Source organism: Agelaius tricolor, unplaced genomic scaffold (genome assembly GCF_023055355.1).
Source record: "Agelaius tricolor isolate 1412-34295 unplaced genomic scaffold, bAgeTri1.0.p SCAF_10, whole genome shotgun sequence".
Lineage (NCBI taxonomy): Eukaryota > Metazoa > Chordata > Aves > Passeriformes > Icteridae > Agelaius > Agelaius tricolor.
Window position 1 is genome coordinate 5,630,838 of NW_027269270.1, and position 21,029 is coordinate 5,651,866.

At 39.0% G+C, this 21,029-nt stretch overlaps 2 protein-coding genes across 5 annotated transcripts in view; one reads left to right on the top strand and one right to left on the bottom strand.

Annotated features, from left to right (window-relative positions):
• Positions 1-580: 580 nt before the first annotated feature.
• On the bottom strand, positions 581-6,094 carry MSTN (myostatin). The gene is made up of 3 exons (XM_071434484.1): positions 5,309-6,094; positions 3,111-3,484; positions 581-1,034 (listed from the first exon to the last, which is right to left on the bottom strand). The coding sequence occupies exons 1-3, from the start codon at positions 5,679-5,681 to the stop codon at positions 654-656; spliced, it is 1,128 nt and encodes a 375-aa protein (XP_071290585.1). The 5' UTR covers positions 5,682-6,094; the 3' UTR covers positions 581-653.
• Positions 5,513-21,029, top strand: part of CUNH2orf88 (chromosome unknown C2orf88 homolog) — a 38,546-nt gene continuing 23,029 nt past the window's right edge. For 2 of the 4 annotated variants that reach the window (XM_071434494.1, XM_071434489.1), the window contains exons 1-4: positions 5,513-5,648; positions 8,692-8,788; positions 11,419-11,619; positions 17,131-17,211. The gene's annotated coding sequence lies outside the window, so the exon portion shown is untranslated. The remainder of the gene's footprint in view (positions 5,649-8,691; positions 8,789-11,418; positions 11,620-17,130; positions 17,212-21,029) is intronic. The other 2 variants (XM_071434490.1, XM_071434491.1) reach the window with 2 other exon arrangements.

Here is a 21,029-nt window from a genome sequence, read left to right on the forward strand (position 1 = left end):
TACGTAGCACCATTGCCATTGATTACTAACATACTAATGAGAAAAAGGAATGGAAACACGCTAAATACACTATGCCATCCCTAATTTCAGGGTTTGTCCATTTGTGTGGAATTTCATCTGATAAATTTCACAAGTCTGCACTATATATTCAAGTGTTTAAGGATGATTCTGGTGGTATTGTGTAGTGGTGTATATGTTACCAGTATATATGTTCCTGTAAATATGATACTAAGTGAAGGTGTGAAGAAAGGAACCTAAAAGCCTGCTCCTTCTGTCCTCAGGTGAGAAGGAGCTTGCTTTTGATTACCAATGTGTACTGAAACCTGCATATAAATTTGCATCCAAATGACTGAATATTGATTCCCTCATAATGTAAGAACTTTGTGGATTAAATCCGGTGATTTTGATTGTAGCTTTTCTCTTTTGCTGGCTCACAAGCAGCCATCAGGTAATTACATTGTCCTTTAGTTCATGTTCTGTAACTGCTGCTGGTAGCACGCAGCAGGTCGGCAATGCCTTGTGTACGTGACTTCACAGTTTGAGAGAATGGTGAGGGGGTATAACTTTTTCTATTTTTCTCTTTTTTTTTCTTTTTTTTCCTTTTTATTTAGTAGCTTCCATGACGTGTGAAGCAGTGGGATCTGGTGAGGATCTCATGAGCACCCGCAGCGATCTACAACCATGGCTGGTATCTTGCCGTAGATGATTTGTTCTTTGCCATTGAAGTACAGCATGTTGATGGGGGACATCTTGGTGGGCGTGCAGCAAGGGCCTGCCGAGCCCCTGGGGTTGGCTTGGTGCACCAGGTGGGTGTGTGGGTACTTTTGTAAAAACACAAATTCACATTCTCCGGAGCAGTAGTTGGCTTTGTATCGTTTAGGAGCGATAATCCAATCCCAGCCAAAAGCTTCAAAATCCACCGTCAGCGGGTAGCGGCAACATCGGGATTCTGTCGAGTGCTCGTCACAGTCGAGACCGAAATCTCTGCGGGACCGTTTTGGTGTGTCTGTAACTCTGACCTCTAAAAATGGGTTCTGTGAGAAGAGGAGAAGCAATTGGAATCATTTCTGAGGTAAGCCCAAGTTCACTAAAAACATGCAAACAATATTTCAGATGTAGATGTATCAAATTGATATTCCGAAGTGATGTTTGCAAACAAAATTTGACCTGCAATTCTGTTATAGTTCTCTCTGCATTTCCCTGCTGTTTCTCTATACAGAGCTTTAATATCTGAGTATTTGTCCCTGAAATCACCACTGTCTCAGTGCTTACATTGTTTAACTGCTGTAAGAACATTTCAGAAATTTGGAGGATGCTGGATTTTTACTTTTGATGTGGATTTTTTTACTTTGTTTTAAACTCCATAATAAGAGCTTTTGTGAGTCCTACTGAAATTCCCTTCCTAAAAATCATATTGAATTCAGGCTTTCTGGATATCAAGGGAAGTTTTTTTGTCCAGACCAAGGAGGACAAAAGTTGCTCCTCTATTGCTGCCATACTTGAATGACTCTATGACTGAATGAATTTGGAGGGGCAGCTAAATATTTTGACTCCTGGAAGAGTCCTGTGGCCAGGAATGTACTTTTGGCAGATCCCTGAGCCACATGCCTCCTACGGAAGGTGTGTTTCCACAGTCACCAACTGGGACTAGAAGGAAATTGTAACCCCCACAATTGCAACTTCAGTTCCCAAAGTTGCTGCCTTCCACACACTGATTTCTGCCCCGTGAGTTGGTTCAGCACTGATGGGGCCATCCCATGGAGACCATTTCTCAGGAATAACAGCCCATCTAACTTTGTTAAGCAGGTTTCCCTCTCAAGCTGTTTCCCTGTGAGCTGTGGAGCTGCTGGAAGTGCCATTTCCAAAGGTAAATTATATAGGGAGGTGTTTGGTGAGAGGAGCACCCCTGTACTGGGAGCTGCTGGAGAGGAGCTGGGGGGAAGAAAGATTTCCTCTCCCATTATCGGCTGTGCCTCTAACCCTGCTCTGCCACTGAAATGTTTATTTATAAATTATGATAGCCATGGGTTAGTATGTATCATCATTTGAATGGATGGAGGTGGTGAGGACATTCCTGATCATGATATCCAGCTGGCCTGTTCCAAATACAGGAGATCCACATTTATATTGGATGTACAATTAAGATATCTCAGAGTTTTTCCTTATTATATTATACTGCTGTGAAGTTAAATGTTGCATAAATATGGTTGGACACCATGGTCTTCTCCAACCTAAATTTTTCTGTTTCTATGATCAACAGATTCATCTACTACACAGAAGTAGAAGTAGAATAATATTCTTCATACTTTATGCAAAAGGAGGTATCACTTGGTTGTGATAAGTATAGAAATTTGTATAGGTTGTAGATGAATAGTGATTACAGAAACAAATAGCAAGGGAAATGCTGTAGTTTCAGGTTTATTTCAGGTGTACTTGTAGGTACATTTCAGATTTAATTTGTTCATCTCTTCTTATAGAAACAAACCAGTTACTTTGTGCACTTTCTTATCATCATGACTCAATTGTTGTATCAAGCAGAATTTCTCTGTTCAGACGCTTCTAATTGGTAGAATGATACACTCTACCAAATACTATTATTATATTATTATTATATATATTATTAATATTACGAAGAAGATTTGCTCTCACCTTCATAAAGAGATATTTTTTATTGTTAATAGAAAATATAGGCATAGAGAGTATGTAGGAACTCCCTTGCCTCTCAGCAATATTGGAGGCATCTTTCCTAACCAGTGAAAGACTCTAAAGACTTTTCTTTATGTGAAATAGTTGCTTATCAAGCAGTATTTGTTCTCAAAATTGAAAACAATGTTACTTTGATAGCATTATCTATCAGTAATTGCCAAAACCTTTTCTAGTTAATGCCTTGCAATGTCTTTCTGAAATATTGCAATTTCTCTCAATTTTTTAGATAGGGAAACAGAGGCAGAGGAAAGCTATTGATTTTTGGCATGATCAGAGAGTAAAGAATGAAAGAATTGGGTACACAGAACTTTTATCTTCCACTTCCTAAACAATGCATCCATTTTATCTTTAAAACAGAGTTTAAATGCTTTTCAATGAAATGGGATTTTTCTAAATAGACTTACCAATCCATCTTCCCCCGGTCCTGGGAAAGTTACAGCGAGATTCCGTCCGTTCTCATCAAAAGCTTTTATTTCGATGCCTAAATTGGATTCAGGCTGTTTGAGCCAATTTTGCAACACTGTCTTCACATCAATACTCTGCCAAATACCGGTGCCTGGGTTCATGTCAAGTTTCAAAGATCGAATTCCAGTATATCTTGTGCCATCTTTCATGGGCTTAATAAGTCTCAGGATCTGCACAAACACCGTTGTAGGTTTTTGGACTTGCCTCAAGTATATCCACAATTGTGCCTTTACTACTTTGTTATATTGTATTTTAGAGCTAAACTTAAAGAAGCAACATTTTGGTTTTCCCTCCATTTGTACAAGAAAATCAGCTATAAATGAATGGAAAGAACAGATTACTGAACAGGGAACAAGAAAAAACGCGAATATAAACCTGACTATTTTTTTCAGACTGTATAAAAATATTACAATATGTTATAAAGACTATCAGTAACAAAGTGGATTTAACTTAATTCATTTTCTATGGTTTACACACTACAGAAACTTTAATGGATGTCAACAAAATTACTCTATCACCTACTACCAATTCACTTCTGCTGGTCACCTCCTGAGGACCTTCATAAAGCATGCAGAATAGCAACTTTGCATAAGCTGACTCAACATGTGTGTGGTGATCCAGCTATTTCTAATTTACTCAAATGCCTCAGCCTGCTGCAGACCCTACAGCCCTGGGCAAACTGCACAAACACTTACATTTCTCTTCTCAGTGGGAAGAAAATAATTGAGGGGATTAATATAAGGATCATTTTGTTTTCATTTGAATAACATTAGAGGAAAGTCACGTGCAGTGCTGCGTTCCTCCTTCCTGTAGCCTACGATGCAGCTGTCATACCTAGTCATGGCAATATCTTTCCATGCCAGGATAAAATGGGTGTACTAATCCTAAATGGTGCAGGACTTTAACGTTCATAAATCTCATCACTTAAGATACCTGTCTCTTTAGTGCATTTAAAATAGCTCAGGGGCTTTTTATAAGTAGGAAATGAACTCAGAGCAGTGAAATACAACGACTTTTCTTCAGTCACTGTAAATGTATAGCTGTTTGATTAAAAATAGTTATAAACCCTTGAACATAAAAGTCTGGAATAAAAATGCAGGCAGACCTCAGCTCTCAGCTTTCTTATAAGGCTGCAGTAAAATTATGCTATTAAGTGTCCATCTTAATAATTACTAAGTTGAAAAATTTCACTGAAAATTTACTTTTTCATCTGTGGGTTCATTTTTAGCTGGTGAGAGCAGCAGATATTATTCTAGTCTGCATATCACAATGATATCTGTAACTGCTAACATGCCTTATATGTCCTGTCATATTTTTCCTTTTTGACATCATATTCATAAGTGTTATTTAAAAAAACAGCTGCCATAGTCGAATACTTTAGCTGATGAAGAACATAAGATACTACAGTATTAGCTGTGCGAAAGATACTTGATAGGAGGCATAGCAGATGTTTAGCACTCAGAAGACAACTCAGAATCTGCTCATTCAGTAAATGCCTTCATTCTTCCTTGGCACGATTACATGAGCTGATTGCTATAGCACGGACATTTTTACATTTAATCTGTTACACACATATTTGCTTTAAATATATAGTTTTAACTCTGAGGTGGGTGGTGCTAGTTTATGGGATCAGCAAAGAGGCAAGAATTTAACTCTCTGCTTGCACTTGCTGTAGCATGTTGCAGCTAGGTAGGTGTAGTGCTCTAAGCTGCATTTCTGTTGATTTCTATTCCTTCTAAAAATACTGGCCAGTGAAACCTCCCTCACAAAAATTTAGTTCTCTGATTATCTGCACTTGTACTTTATATTTGCGAGAGGAAATGCCCCGAGTGCTGCAGATAACGAAGTTGACTGAACTGCAGATCTCCCTTTGCTTTCTAAGGCAATGGGCAAATCCTAAGTGCTACAGGGCACACACATTATAAGGAGCCGAAAACCGAACAGTAAAACAAAGGATTGCCACACGGCCATCTGAACCTGGCTCAAATTCTTTAGAAATAACGCTCTCCTCCCTCCCTCCAGCAGACTTCAGCCAGCAGCCTGTTGGGAGAGCCTGAGGAGGAGTTGTGTGGCTCTACAGCAGGGAGACAACTCTCTCGGAGGAGCAGTGGGAGGCGAAAGAAGCAGGGTTACTTACACTCTGTAGGCATTGTGATAATCGTTTCGGTGGTGGCATGATAGTCATCATCTTCCAAAGAGCCATCGCTACTGTCATCTCTCTGCACATCATACTGATCAATCAGTTCCTGCAGTGGAGGAGCCTTGGGTAAAAGTTGTTTAATAACATCCCTGCTAATGTTAGGAGCTTGTTCCAGACGCAGTTTGCTGAGGATTTGAATTTTTATGGCTTCTATTCTGGAAGATTTTGTATTCTGTCTCCACATACAAGCATTGCACAGTCCGTCCTTTTCAGCGTTCTCTGTGGGCTGACTACTGTCATCAAGAGCCACCGGATCAACTGCAATCAGCATGAACAGGTAAATAGAAGCATAGAGCACTAGCTTTTGCATGATCTCACATTCAGTGCAGCACTTTTGCCTTCTTTTTTTTTCCCCCTCCCCCTTTCCCTTTCAGTACTAAACAGATCCGTGAAAGCAAATGCAATCTGAGAGAAGCTTGCCACACTGGTGTACCTTATATATTCCAAGGGGGGCTTTTTATACTCCAACTTTGATTAGGCTCATGTCGTCAAACCCGACGATTGGTTGCTGTCCCAACAATGAATCTGGCTGTCAGAGGGTAAAGCCCTGTCGATCACAAGTCACTAGACAGCGTTTAGTTACAGCCAAGGGTGAACTGATTTATCTGGGTACTTCGCAGAGGATATGCCTTCACATTCTGAAAGGATATATTTCCAAGTATTGTGGGCAGCAGGACTGAAAGACAGCACTGTCATTCTTAAATATTATACCAACTGTATACTTGTATTATGAATCAAGAGAAACCTTGCTCTAAACTTGCTTTAGGCTTCTACCAATCTTTCTGACTTGAAAGTTTGTTCTATTTACAAGAAAATCCTGAGAGATTACTTTTAGCAGGCAGAAAAATTATACTTTAGAAATGGATTGCAATGAGTACTAATTTATGTTGTTCAACAACTGGTATATATTCAGCAGTTCCTATTTCAGAAAACCTTACTGGGTTTTCCTAAACATTAGCTAAAGCAGTATTGGAGGTATTGTGCATATCTGACACTATGCAAATGCCTGTCTTATTTTTTTACCCCTTTAGCATATATCAAAACCCACAGAACAAATGCCTTACTGAATTAACAGTCAGTAATGAAAAATGATTCTGTCCCCTCTTCATGCTGTCACCAGAATTCTGGGCAGTAAATTAAGTATCTTTAGTAGCAAAGGTATTTTTAAGGAATATCTTTAGCTACTCACTCTAATATTACACAGGAATAGTTTGACTTGCTTTTTTCATTATTTGTCAAAGCATTATAAGACTTAAAATATTTAAATATCTACTGGTTATTTATCTTCTTTTTCTATGTAACCTTTTATTTCTCTTCAAAATGTCTCTGTGTTATGTCAGCCTAAGTGATATCTCTGTGCTTTATTACTTTCTACTCAGATACTTAGAAATTCTCTTATGTCTTGCTTATATGTTAAAAAATACAGTTTTAATATGCTTTCTGCATAAGAAACATATATCTGTGTGGTTGCATAGGTAGGCTTATAAAATCTTACATTTGATCTTAAAATCAAATGTAGCTCACTTTTGATGAGCTGTTAGCAATAATTATGGAATTCACACTTAGTGAGGGGGGTGAGGGGGTTACTGCTCAACCCTGGCTGCATGTCCCAGCAAACAGAAACCCTGGAATTGGTATGTATTGTATATATTTGAATATTTGGAATCTGTGTATTATAGCAAAGAGAAATCCTGGAATTCCATGCAATATGCCAAAGTTAGCCTAAGTTAGGACTGAATTTTCAGTTTCTCACAGAGTTTATTTTCTTTTCCCATTCTGAGTACTACTAAAAATATGCCAGACAAGGGGTTTTGCATGTGTTCATATAGGAAAAATGTTGGTATAAGTAAAGATGTGGACAGAACTCTCAAAATTTTTTTTTCCTGCCTGGCCATTCATATTCTTTTTGTATCACCTCTCCAGGGCATGCAAATTCACTGTATACCACAGAACTGAGCCTAATATTCAGCTCATAACCAGTGACATAAATCACAAGTATTCAATTAAAATTGGTCATCCTGCCCTGATGTAAAGTTGATGCAAGTGACAGATGTATCATGCTCACACATTCCAGGCATGTAGCTTTAGGGTCAGACCCTGATATTCTGATTTCAACCAAAACCCATGTTTAAAGCAAGCAGTTTGCTGCCTTAGCTCCTGAGCATTTGGTTTTTACACAGAGACAATGCAGCTACTTTCAGCATGTGGTAGCACAAATGGGCTGTGGTTCACTGGAACAAGGAAACTGCCTGCCATGCTTGTAACATCTCTAAAACAGATTATTGGTGCATTTCAAATGATGGAAATGTGTTTTTGTGAAAGATGCATAGGAAAATTTACAGTAAGACTCTTTCTCAAAAGCACTGAATTTTGGGGGGATTTAAGTTAGGGGTTGTTTACTATTTCTACAGTTAATGTCATTATGAAATTATTTTTAATTATTTCTTTATTTTAAACTAAACTTAACCATATGGCTATAGAAGGGAATCTACCCCAAGTAGAAAGTTTGGCAGGTACCAGGTTTCGCACCAGAAACAGTTTAAGATAATGATCCATCAATAATGATGCAGTCATTGATATGAAAGTAATTCAATGTTCTGGCAGACCATGGCTAAAAAATCATGGCTAAAAACCTCTCTTGCCCTTCTCATGAGGGAGAGGGGCAAGAGAAGTGCTCAGCAAAGCAGTGCCTCAGCACTGTGACCCTCTTGGGCTGTGCTCTGCAGCCACCCTGGGACCTCGCCTGCTCCTTCTCCTGCCAGTCCTCATGTTCTGGCCAGCATGAACATGCAGAGCTTCGAGGTTCTTTTCCCAATCTTTAGAGAGTCCATTAATCTGCAAGCAAGAGTGCCTTTGCTCCTTTCTGTGCAGAATTTAGTTATGGCTGCAGGGCCAAGGTCCTCTCCTGTAAGCCCAGATCCTCAGGGAACTCAGAGCAAGGGCTCAGGTGACTCATGGTGGCAAACAGACCCTGCTGAGCACCGCTGTTTAGGAGGCAGCAACAGCAGCTGGAGTGGTGGCAGAGGGCCTGGGGGTGACAAAAGCACCCCAGAATTCACCAGCAGCTGCATAACAGAGAGCAATATTTCCATTTCCCTCATAAAATGCATTTCATAGGTACTGTGAATAATGCTAGGCTGTTAGTAGAATACTTTTCATCTTTTCTGGTTGCTGGCTTATCCTTTTTTTTTTCTCTGAAACTGCAAGAATTTAAGAGAGCACAAAGAGTTGCACTTGATCAGGACCTATTGAAGGATCTAATTTATTTGATAATAATAATAGAATATGTGATTTATCTTTCTGTCTGACTGGCATTGTAGTGGTTTTGGAAAAACTGCAATGACTACAAGTGATGAAAAGTGATGACTACAGAAGTAGGTGATAGAAGAGAAAAAAAATAAGTGATGAAGAGACCAGGTAAAAGTTGTTCTAAAATTAATTAGGCATAAAAATATTTTTAAAAAACCCCAACAACGAAACCCTAAGACATTTCACTAGCAAAACTAAAGAAGAGTTAAAAATGAAATGCACATCTTACTGAACTTTATGGCATTTTAATATTATCTTTGGGATTTGTGTCATTCTACCCGTTGTGTCTGCCAATAGTGAATATTATTCCCAATCCTGACTATGCGAAGATCATGGCTCAGGCCCCCAAAATCAAGCACTGCAAGAATGTTCCTTTGAAAAGGAAAAAGGCATACATCTGTCTACCTGGCAACTTCTCCTCTACTTTCCCCATTCCACCATGAGCTTTTGGAAAACCTAAAAAAAAAAAATTTGAAAAAAAAAAGTTGAAAAAAGGGAAAAGAAACCAAACCCACCCCTACAAATTTGATAAAGAGGTTTCAAAGACATGCTGTAACTGCAAGTTATGTGGAAAAACAGTGACTGTGCAGAGGAAAAGGAGATTACTAATGGCCTCCCTGAGGAGAAGGCAAGCAGAGCCCAAGCATTACCCATCCTTTTTGGCAGGCTGTCGTTAGGCAGGGAGCTCGTGCTCCCTCGGCAGCGCTCAGCACGCCGCTCGCCCGCCCTGAGCATCCGCAGCCTGTCACCCCTGCCCGGCCAGCAGCGCCCAGGGACAGCCAGCTGAGAGCTCTGCTTGTTTTGGGGGAGGACCAAACGGACATGGAAGGCAACCAGGACATTTCTGAGAAAAGGGAGAGTTACAGGAGTATGAAGGAGCTGCCTTCCTGGCAGGGGAGGAAAGGGACATGGGTTATTAACCCTGCCAGTAACTGGACGACCTCATCCTGCTATGGGCTACATTTTCAAACACTTCCTTACAGCCTGCAGGACCAGAAATTCACTTTTCTTTATTCTGTTGTTCAAGTTAAATGAAATAGTTCTCATAATTGATTTACCTCAGAAGGCAGAACTGGAAGAAATAAAGCAGGTGTTGCAAAATGCACTGTTAATCTGTGATTGCTGTTTACGTTGATGTCAAGTCCTACCTCTGAACCAGTTGGCTTCTCTCCCTGATTTGCTTATAAGGAAGAGATAACATTCCTCCTGAGCTGCTGAGGAAGGTACTAATTGAGTAAGCTTTTCTCTCACTTTTGTCAGCACAAAGCCTAAATTCAAGAATAGCAAAATGAAATAGATAGAAAACTCCGTTTTAAATCTTTTTGGACTCATCTCTCTCTTTGCTACTATAAGCTGGAAATAATGTTTGTGCAGTTATTTTGTTTGGAACAGTTAAATTTGAATAGAAAAATTCAGACATATCATAAAATGTATTGGAGTTAGGGTGTTTCAAGGGCTTAATTATGAGTCCAGCTCATCAGATGCTTTCTCTTAGCCTTCTGAATCACAAGATAAATGCATTACTTTGAACCAAAACACAGATATAAGGCCATGCCTATAAAACACCTAGAAAGAGCTCTTGCAATAACAAAATGCCTATGGAAACATCATCCCAATCACATTATGTAAATGCATCTACTGTAAGGCAAACACAGCCACTTTTAAACTTATTATCATGAACTAAAATATGAAAGCTGTAAGTCATGCGAGTTCTTGCTCCAGAACAAATGGCCTGAAAGAGTTTGTCCTTTGCTATACTTCTTTTTTTCCCCTAAAAAAGCAGTCATATTTAACCTTCTAAACATTCTGCAGTATCAGCTACTGGAAGTCAACTTCACAGACGTTGATGGTATGAGTATTCAACTCTCTCAGCTTACCAAGAAAGAAATCCACCTTGGTTTTACCAGTTCTGAGTTCTAGATATTCTGTTTCACACAGGAGAAGAGCGGGTGTGGCTCAAGGTATGGATGCCCAAAACATTCAGCAATTTGGAATTTTAAGTGGTCTCCCCTGAGGTGTACTTGGGTCTCTGGTTTGAGTACCAGGACAAAGTGGCAGATGATTTCCTCCACTCAAGAGCTGTGGGTGTTGCACTAGTGAGTCCTGCCTGCTAAGGAGTGTCTCACAAGCCATGGTATGCAATTGTGCAATGGATAAAATGGGGGAAACAGGTAAAACTGGTGGCAAAGTGTGGCCATTCCAGCCCATGATGCACTTCTCAGCTTGCCCAGGAAATGCTGCTGAATGTAGATTTTGGGGAAGTTGTACACGGTTACCTTCAGCTTCTGGCCATCTCTCTCCTGCCTGCAGCTTTTGTGTTGCCATGCATAATTGTGCCTGTGGAATTAGGCCAAAAATGCCCCGTTGCTTTTTCCTCTCCTGTGTGTTCCAGTACACTTTGCTCCAGAACCTGATACAATAGTTGAAATGAAACCTAGAAACAGATAGGGAAGTACATGAAGTTCATTAAAAGCTTTTAAGGAAGAATGCAGTTATAGTGAAAGCTTCCAGTTTCTCTGAGTTCTTTTGTATTCAGGATTTTATTGTGCTTTCTTTACTATGGTGCCTATATATCTTATATCTTGTAAAAGAGCCCTAAGGCTCTTAATTCTAAGGGTTCTGCCCTTCTTAAAGGATGCTGTCTTTTCTTTCTTTTCTTTACAGTTGTAGGTTTTCTGCTTTTACCCAAAATTCCTGACATTCATTCTGACTTTCATCTTCAATGTCTTTTAAAATAGCTGTGTCAGCTGCTGCATCGCTGATGGGAAACCTTGGATTCCTCTCAAGAGTTGTTACCGTGCTTGGAGAGGTTTCACTTGTGCCTTTGCACAATCAAAGTGCTTGAAATACCACAATACTTTGTCTCAGCATCACTAGCTACAAGAATGCTTGTATTTTCTCCGAGGCACAGCTCTTCGGAGGGGATTTTCGCGCAGGAGGTCAGTGATTTTGTGTGAGTGGCCTGTCCTCTGCTGGGTTCTTCTGGAACAGCAGCTGCTGGGAAGCGAGGGCCGCTGCTCTGAAGTTTTTTTGCTTTTCCTGTTTCTTTTTCCTTTCCTTTTTTTCTTTTTTCTTTTTTTTTTCTTTTTTAATACAAAGGGGGTTTAAACTCTCTGGTGTTCCCATCTTGGCTCCAATCACCTCACAGTCCCCTGGCTCATCTCTGTTGATTTCAAGTGTGCTGCAGCACAGCCAGTGTGTCCTGTAGCCACCAGCTCAGGGCTCTCACTTGCATCCCAACCCTCTAACCCTGGCCTCTCATCCCACAGCTTGTCATTGCCAATCCTGATGTTATCCCCTCTCCCTTCAAGTCTGGTTCAAAGCTCTGTCAATCAGCCCTGCTGGCTCAAAAGCAGAGACCTTTGAGGAAGGTGAATTCCATCAATAGGATGAAGTTATGGCAAAATTAAGTTTCTTTCCTTTCTGGCATGTGCTGGGCTATGGTCAGCTTTAGACAGGCTAATTTGAGGCAAATGTCACTAGGATTGAATGAAAAGGGGTGGTAACATTCTCCTAGAAATCAAGCAACACTCAGATATGCAGTCATCCAAGAAGGCCTTTGAATCTGGCATATTCATCAGCAAAGGTCAAATTTACAGCTAAGAGTTGGGCTACCTGATTCAACTCTGGCATTAAAAATGCTGATAATTAAGATTTTTAATAACCCTATAGAAAAAATTAATCATCTATTTCGTATTATGAAATGTAACATATTACAAACATATAACCCTACAAAATAATTTAATGTCATAATTGTATTATGGGAAAAAGCAAGCACAAAAGGCTGAGGAAGCTTCTTCTTTTAAAGTGGACCCCGAAGAATCAGGTATTTATGAAAACCCCTGTACAGAATAATGCAGAGACAGGAAATCACATAAGCTGCTTTAGGGTTTTTGAAGACAAAGGGCAGATGAGAGACTGCGTAAAATTTCTTGATGTATTTGATTCTCATTTGGAGGAAAAGAATAGAAATGCTAAATTTTTTTTTTAAATAAAGTATCTGAAGGATTTTCAAATAACTAGTACAAGTGTTTAAAGGTATTGGGGCATCCAAGAAGAAATTCAGCTTTTACTCCTCCTGCTTTATTTATATCTTTCCTTATTTGTTGTTCACTCTCTGCTGATGCAGTAAAGATGTTCCCATTTATGAGCTCCATTATGAAGCATCACATAAGAGTATCAACTGAAGGAAAGCTGCCTATACTGGCTAAAGCTTTAGCTTTACTGCCCTTTTCTCTTGGGAGTTGCCTCTGGCTGCTCTAGCAGACACTTCCAATTCCTAACCATTTTAAAGGCTGACGCTTTAAAAATTTACAGGTTTGCTTTTGGTTTTTGTTTTTTCATCCTTGGGATTTCAAGTTTTTCTCTCCCAATAGCCTGCTAGTTTGCAGCATTAGCTAACAGGTTGATAGGAAACAAGGATAAACCAAAAGGGAATTGCCTGTTTGGGGATTTTTTACCTTCAGTAACAGATGTCCAAACCCCCTCTACCATTCTGCAGAGATATAAAACTGCTTAAGGATTAACTCTTCACAGCAAGTATTGCTGTATCCATGGCTATATGCCCTACACTCATGGAAATCATGTAAAGATTTTATACTCTGTGTTGATTATGCAAATGATTGAAAGGATGCTTAAAGATTGGAATTCACATAGGAAATCTGAAAGTGTTACAGTGGCTGTTGCTTCAAAGTTTAGTTTTAAGATGTCCCAGCATAATGAAGGCTGGAGAATGGCTTTTAGTGAGTAGATCTGGAAGAGTTAATGGAGAAAAATATTCCATGGATACCCAGATTAATGGATACAGAGTTATTTGTTTGCTACTGGCTTTGTGATAACTACACAAAGCTTTTTTTATGTTGAGTGAACTTTGTACCAGGGTTTTTCCAGTACATAAATCTGAGGGACTTCACAACTGCTTCTGAAGTTTTGAGAAGAAAAAAAGACTTGCTGCATACAAAGCTGAGGTTATGATCAATTAAAAATATAATCACTTGACCAAACGTAAGGCTATCCAGAGCATACTAATAAAAGAGATTGATGGTACAATTACAAATGCAATGCAAAATGGAAATAAAATTGACTACATCAAATTACTTTATTACACTTTCTACAATTTACTGAAGTAGCTCAACATTAAAAAATGGAAGCATTTTGTCATTTTGTCCAAAGCCTCTAGAACAAAGGGAAATTAATGAATAACTATTGAATTGTGCAGTTGCCTGCTTAAACCTTAATTGATGTATCTAATGATTTATATGAATAACTCTGAGAAAGCAGTGTGGTAAATTTTAACATCCCTGTAATAACTTGGTAGAGACAAATTGCTTCCCTAGATCCTAAATTGTGTTAAAAGTTACTTGTTGGTATACCTGTAGTTATAGGTTTGTGTACATATATTCCACATAGATATGTTTAATTAGACATTCAGGTGAAAGAGCAGTTTCTGCTCAAAAGCTTTCTCATTGCACTGGCTGGTTTGAGAAATGAGATTTCCTTTCTGTACAGCCCTTTCTTCACATCAGTCAATCAGGCATTAGCTAGGGGATCATAATGGCACAAAATGCTTTCCACAGCTGTGCTACCTACCATGTTCTGTGTGTTTCTTACAAGAACAAAATAATCTGAAGGAATTACGTATATCATTATGGATCTGGAATAATATGAAATGTTTATTTACAGTTCATATAGGAATAATGCTGTGCTTAGAAATGCTAACTATTTAGTGATAGGAACATCTTGCACTTTGGGCTAACATTTAGTGTCACCTGATATTAATATAAATTAATAATATTAATAATAACTCAGATTAACAGGTTCTGTGTTTTTTTAAATTTCAACATCACTGTTGAAATAGGGCTAAATTTCATGTTCTTTTAGCCATTTAGAACTAATAAAGAGCAACAAGAAGAGGAAAGCTGGTAAGCAATGTTGTAGCCTCTTCTGTGAGTAATTTTGAGACAAGCATATTACAGGGGAAAGGATGTTAGTTTTGCATTGTGATGTACTGTGTTTCAAGAAGCTCTTTGAATACCCCCAAGCTGTGTTAGCCCAGAGTGAAACAGAATACCAGCAAATCCCACTGCATAGCACAGAATTTAATTTTTATTTTCTAATCTAATTGAAAAGTGTTTTTCACTATAATGATGTAATTTGTGGTTTGCAGACAGTGAGGAAATCACATCTGTCAGTAATTTCTCCATACAGCAAGGTATGAGGTATGTTCTTTTTAGTTAGCTTATAAATTATTAGAGCCCCAGAATGCTCTGAGTGTTTGCAGCCTTTGGAAAGGGTTTTAATGCCTGAAAAGAGCCATCTTCCTCAGCTGGAGCATTGGAGCCAGGCATTGGGGCTGAGCTGCTCTTTGGGAGCTGGCATTAATATGCAGTTGCTACAACACACCCGTCATGCTTTATGCACCTCTTCCCTCTCAAATGAGTGTGTTTGCCATCTGCAGTGTATCAATCACAGTCAACCTTTCCCATATCCTTCTTCCTTGGGAAAATACCAGGCACTGGGAGCAGAGTGTGGCTGGCTGGATGCTTGTGCTGGAAGGAGGGGCAATCAGGGAACCCACACCCTTACCAGAAACACACCAAAGGATCACCTCACATGAGAACGGTTGTGGTGGCTTGGCCAAACTTTTCCTCTTTCTGTGCAGAATAAGAAAAATCAGCCAATGGTGTAGGGGGGTGTTTCCCCCACAGTTTTCTCACAACACTGTCCCCATGGAGTTTCTCTTTCCGTATAAAAGCAGACAGCACAAGAACACACAGCACAAGCATTCCCAGGCCTGGTTTGTGAAGTAACAGCTATGGAGCATGGGAATGGTGGCTCCTCTTCTCCCAGCTGCAGGTTGTGGTGATGCTAAACAAATATTTTTTCCACCTTTCAGCAGTGAATGGAGCTTGGAGTGTATTATTTGGGCTTCAATTTGGGGGAAGTCAGATTTCATCTGAGGACAAGTACATTTTCTAGCTTTGCCTTGACAGACACCTTCCTCACATTTTTTTTTCCTGAGAAGTGCCAAGGAAGGAACCAAAGGCAAGGGCAAAAATGAGGACTTGGAACCAGCTTGCCCAAATACACTGGCACTGGCTCAGCTCATCTGGTGATGAAGGTTGATCTGAGACACGGCTAAAGAACTGAAATAATTTTTGTCTTACCTACACTGGTTCATTTGACCCCCACAGCACAGGGGAAATATCCATCACAGTTTCCATTTAGGTACTCCATTCTCAAATTTCCAGTAGCCATTATAAAATAGAGTGGATTTGGTTTGGGGTTTTCCTGGAAAATCTCTTTTGGCACTCTACAAATGATAGAGTAAGAGCAGGTGTTTAGATAGAGAACCACAATAAAACACAAATCTTCTTAATGAGTTGTACTCAACCAAAAAGCTAATGGGGTTGGGGCAGTTCTTATGAGTGTTTGAGGAGTCTCAGGCCAGCAGAGCAGGCTTTGCATCCACATGATAAAATCCTTGGGAGCCAGGAATTCACGTTGCTTTCGTTCCCCTTCAGGACAAGCCTGGAAAGGTTTCTTTGCTTTTGTAATGATGTACTGCTAATGTCTTTTCAATATTTCATGCTGACTCTCAGGGTTGTATTCTTGGATCTAATTCAGCCATTTAGGGTCCTAAGCATTAACATTCTGTTGATTTATATTTCTGTGCTTACTAATTACTAATTCCCTAAAATTTATGGTCTTCTTTTTCTTCAGATTCAAGGTATGAAGGGAAACATGGCTACAGGGAATGCAGACTTTGTTACTTGAACTGCTAACTGCTGTTCCCCCTTTACCTTTCCATTCTCTCTTCTGGTTTTCACCAGTGTCTTTTGTTTTCCATGGAAATTGTCTTTAAGCTCTATGTTCTAAGAAATATGTACTTTTCTGTTTTCTGCTGTTTAGTTAATACCTCATCAATTGTGTCTGAAGCTGTGAAATCAGAGATAACCTGTGCTTGTTTGAATATAACCAGGTCCTTTTTTATATTACCAAAACCATGGGTGCTAGGAAACTGCACAATCCTCAAGCAATCTCAGCAAGCCTGCAAAAGAATCTGCCACCTCACACCTTGAGCTATGCTAAAGGCTGGCTTTAGTGTCAAAGCATGAGATCAAAAACCTTTTCCACGCTTTGAGGTGTACACTGCAGTAAATCTGGGTGCTCTAAATCCATTATAATGGTGGCATCTCCTATGAGCTCATTATGTATTGTATTGTCTTTTTAACCCCTATGGAGTCACTTTTCTTTCCATTCCATTATATGGTCTATTATACCCTTTTTTAAAATTAATTTATTTTTATGAGAAATCAGTGATTTCTTATCTTCATTCTCTGCATAACTTTTGATAATTTATTTCGTTGGGGTTTTTTTCTGTAGTAAATAGCTCTGCTTTTTAGGTATTGGTGCTTCAGCTCTGTATCATTTTTGTCTCCTTTCTCTAGGGTTACACTGCAAGGAGTTGCTTTCTCTGAAGATGGAGTAATCAACAATATTCAGCAAATGTCTACAGTATTTCTAGCAAGGTAAGATAGATTAGACAGAGATAAACCAGAGCTGTCTTTATTTACTCATTCTACACACCAGTATTTGGAAGTTACAAAAAAAAGCACCTGCATGTTGAAGAGAAGTTTTTAATTAAGCTATCCACAGTGGCATGCTCATTAAATAATAACAGTTTTTTTAAAAGAATGATTAACATGAAGCCCTGTAAGCTTTGCAGGTAATTCAGTTGTTCCTCTGGCTGACTGAGTACTCCCAGGTGAACAGTTTGCTTCACAGGTTTGTCTGACTGGAAGGCAGAATGAAAGCATTTTTCTGGAAGTGCTTCCCATTTAGCTATGGCCAAACCTCATGAGAACTGTGGCTCTTAAAATGCAGCACTAAATTATTCCACTTTGGGTGGTTCTGGCTACTTCTATAACATGGAAATGTCTTGAATGTAAAACCAGATTTGCATCAGTTAGATTCGTGCAAACCAACATATTATTAAGATTTTTTAAGTCATGTAATAGTTTTAAATACTGCACTTGAGTTTACTGGGGTGATAATTAGAATACTAAATACTTTTATCAGTGACATCCCTTAAATATAATTTAACACCGGATAAGAACCCAAAATTTTTTTAAGACAAGATTTTATTTCCTCGAGAAGATCTGAAATGTACTTTTCCTCATGGGGTAAAAGTAAAATGTAACATTATTTTTACTACTACCCAGTGGTGTATCATGCAGCCAGTGTATACACCACCACCTGTGATTTTGCCTGCTGCATGCTCAGTGTTCAGGAAATAAGTCAGAATGAATTTATTTTCCATCTGCTGTATGCTTGAGTGTAGGAGCAGTGTGACTATATTTAAAGAAAATTCATGAGGAAAAAGAAGTGTTTCAGAGCTTAAATAAACAGACTTTGTTCACTTGACTGATGCTCAGTGATGACTTTTGGAATTGGCTGAGATCCTTCCAAAATGGCTTTTCATGGCTGTAGGACTGAGCTTAGGGGGTTTTGATTTTGGGGAGAAGGGTGGAGTATGGATACAATTGCAGTGCAATGGTGTCATCATCAACATGCCTATGTAAACATTTCCAACACCATCAAATTCACTGCAGGGGGGAACACAAAACCTTGCTTGTAGTTTTCTGCTAGGGAGAACTGAGAAGCACCCAAAAGGATGCAGACAGCTTTTCACTAAATTCTTTATTCATGACTATAATACAGACAGAGTCTAAGACAGAGGTATCATAACATGAAGTGGCTTTCTTCTTTCAAAAGATGAAATAACAGTACATTTGGAGCATGGTAAAGGTACAAGAAAGTCACAATTCTGGTTGAAGAGATCAGATCTTGTGTGCAGTTCTGTTTTTTAAGAAGCACATACACAAAGCCATGAGTAAATACCAATAAAACCTGGCAAAATGTCACAGGAGACAAAATATTCCAAAGGCGATGTTATCAAAATCCTTTGAAACGTAATTAAAAGATCACATGGACTTGCAAAAGCTGTGTGGATCAGGGCCCAAGAGAAGTCAGCTCTAGACTTCAGTTTCCAGTGTCCTTTGCCCTTTTGCATCAAGCAGGAGCTTCTTCCAAAAATAATTTCCTGAATGCAAATGACCTGTTATAGCACTTATTACTTGGGGTATAATGTTCGAAGCAGGAGTGACCCTTAAATTAGTTGAGGAACACATATGAAACTTGCAACTTCTAATAATAGTGAGGCAAGTCTCCCATATGTTGTTATAAATTTCAGTCCAAGATGATTAACGTGGCTCACAGGCTACTCTTGTAAGATGATAGAAGAGATATTTTTGCTGCCTCTCCTGAGAGGGCTAGTGTTTCAAATTATTTCCAAACAAGCTTCTTCCAAGTGAGAGATGGTTCTCATTTTTTTGTCACCTTAATAAAAAGGTGATGAACACTCTCTTCTTAACTGTGCCCTTATATGAACATCAAACAAATATTATGACAGTATGATGTGATAACAGCGTGTATGTGCCAGCCATGAAATAATGTTATATTCATAAATACAAGTCATTAATTTATTGTGCCTGTCATTATGTTTGGACTGGAGTGCTTGTATTGTAAGCCTGCAGGGAATCTCAGAAGTGGATTCAGCAGCTACATCTTTGTTCAAAAATATTTTTACTTATAGCAGGTCTTTATCTAGTATATTTTACATCAATTCTGTCTAAAGACTTCAGAAGAAAAAATGTTACTAACTACTTTATTAATTAAAATCAAGGCAATAATAAATAGGTAGGAAATTGTTCACGGCCATAAGCAAGATGGAGTGGCCTAGGATCTTTTTTTCTGGTATAGAAAAAGGTGACTGATGAAGCTCAAAGGATCATATTCAGTAATTTATTTATTTATTTGTGGGTTAGTTATTTATTTATCTACTGGTACTATGTGATGCTGTTCCTAGATGAGATACATAAAACCTCTAAATGTTCTTGTTTGGCTGAAACTGTTCATCCTGATTCGTCCTCTCTGATTCAGAACAAGTGAGGCTTGAAATGCCTGTCTGTCTGTGGATACTGTTGACGCTGGCTGAAAAGAATTTGTCAGACTGTGTGTGTTTGTGAGCTCTTAGCTGTGCCACTGAACAACTCCTTTAGTTCACTAAATGCAGGCTTGTTTTCAAGCTAAGTGACACAAGTTTGCTGTGGAAACTGCATCCAATTGTTGGCCTCTCATCACAAAGCCTGTATTTGAGTAAAGTTTTCCAGTTAGTAAGAGGTCATGCTACATACAAGCAGGATCTTGAACTTTGAACTGTGTGAGATGAACAGTCTTTCATTCAGACATCAAAAAGCAGATTTCTGACTTGAAGGAAAGGGGAAGAAGGGACAGCCAGAAAGAGAGTGAGAAGTTATTCAAGTTAATATTAAGCTATAGGGTTGTTGGGAGATTACCTGGGATCTAATGGTCTTCCCGGGTTTTTTGTAAATTTGTCTCTCAGATATTACTTTATTTTCCTACATTAACTACTTTATTAAAACATAACTATATAATCATACTGAAAACCCCTGCAATGCATGTTCTAGTTTTAGGAGCTACTGGATTATAGATTATTAGGGTACAAAACTCCATGTGTGTGTATGTGTTTGCCGGTGCATACCTGTCCTTGTTAAAATTCAGAGCCACATCCCAAACCAAAGTGATACCAGATATCTGCACCCTAAAACAGCCAGAGGCTTATCCAAAGAGGTTTAATTCTCATGAAATACTCATGACATTTTTCTCATGTACACTTCTGCTTGGATAACAAAACCAGGCATCAGTTCATACTGCTCAAGGTATACTCTTCTGTAAGCCAGACATGGCTGGAAAATGGATGGAGGTTGGAGCTCCCGCCATTAAACTTCCACAGATAAATTTTGTAACCTTGGTGGTTTTTGGCAGGCTTCTCTAAACAAGATTTTGCCTTAGATCCAAGTTTTCTTCCAGCCTAAACCCTATTTGTCTTTGCCTAACCCAATGCTTAGGCATCACTTCTCAGGGCATACTAGCAGTGTATTTGTGGATGTTTATTTATATCTGCCCCAAGCTCCAGCCTGGCTTAGCTCAGCAGCCTCTGCCAGTCCCAAACCTATAGGTGCACCCATCACCTGTCAAAGGTGAACACTGGATCTCAATTAACACTGAAACTAAGGTATTCATCCTGGTGTTATTCCGTCCCAAAGCTTATTCCACAAACCCTTTACTATTCAAATCATGCTTTCTCAATTTTTAGATCTTTTTAGCAGTAGATGATCTTAAGCTTCAATGGCCTGTTTAGAATGATGCATATTAACAGATCAAATACTTTGAGTCTTTTTAGTCATAAATTTTCTTTTTGCAT

Coding starts and splice junctions, on each gene's coding strand:
- MSTN (XM_071434484.1), bottom strand. CDS start 5,681: ATGCAAAAGCTAGTGCTCTATGCTTCTATTTACCTGTTCATGCTGATT. Junction 3,485..5,308: donor TATCACAATGCCTACAGAGT/GTAAGTAACCCT, acceptor ATTCATTTATAG/CTGATTTTCTTGTACAAATG. Junction 1,035..3,110: donor GACCGGGGGAAGATGGATTG/GTAAGTCTATTT, acceptor CTCTTCTCACAG/AACCCATTTTTAGAGGTCAG.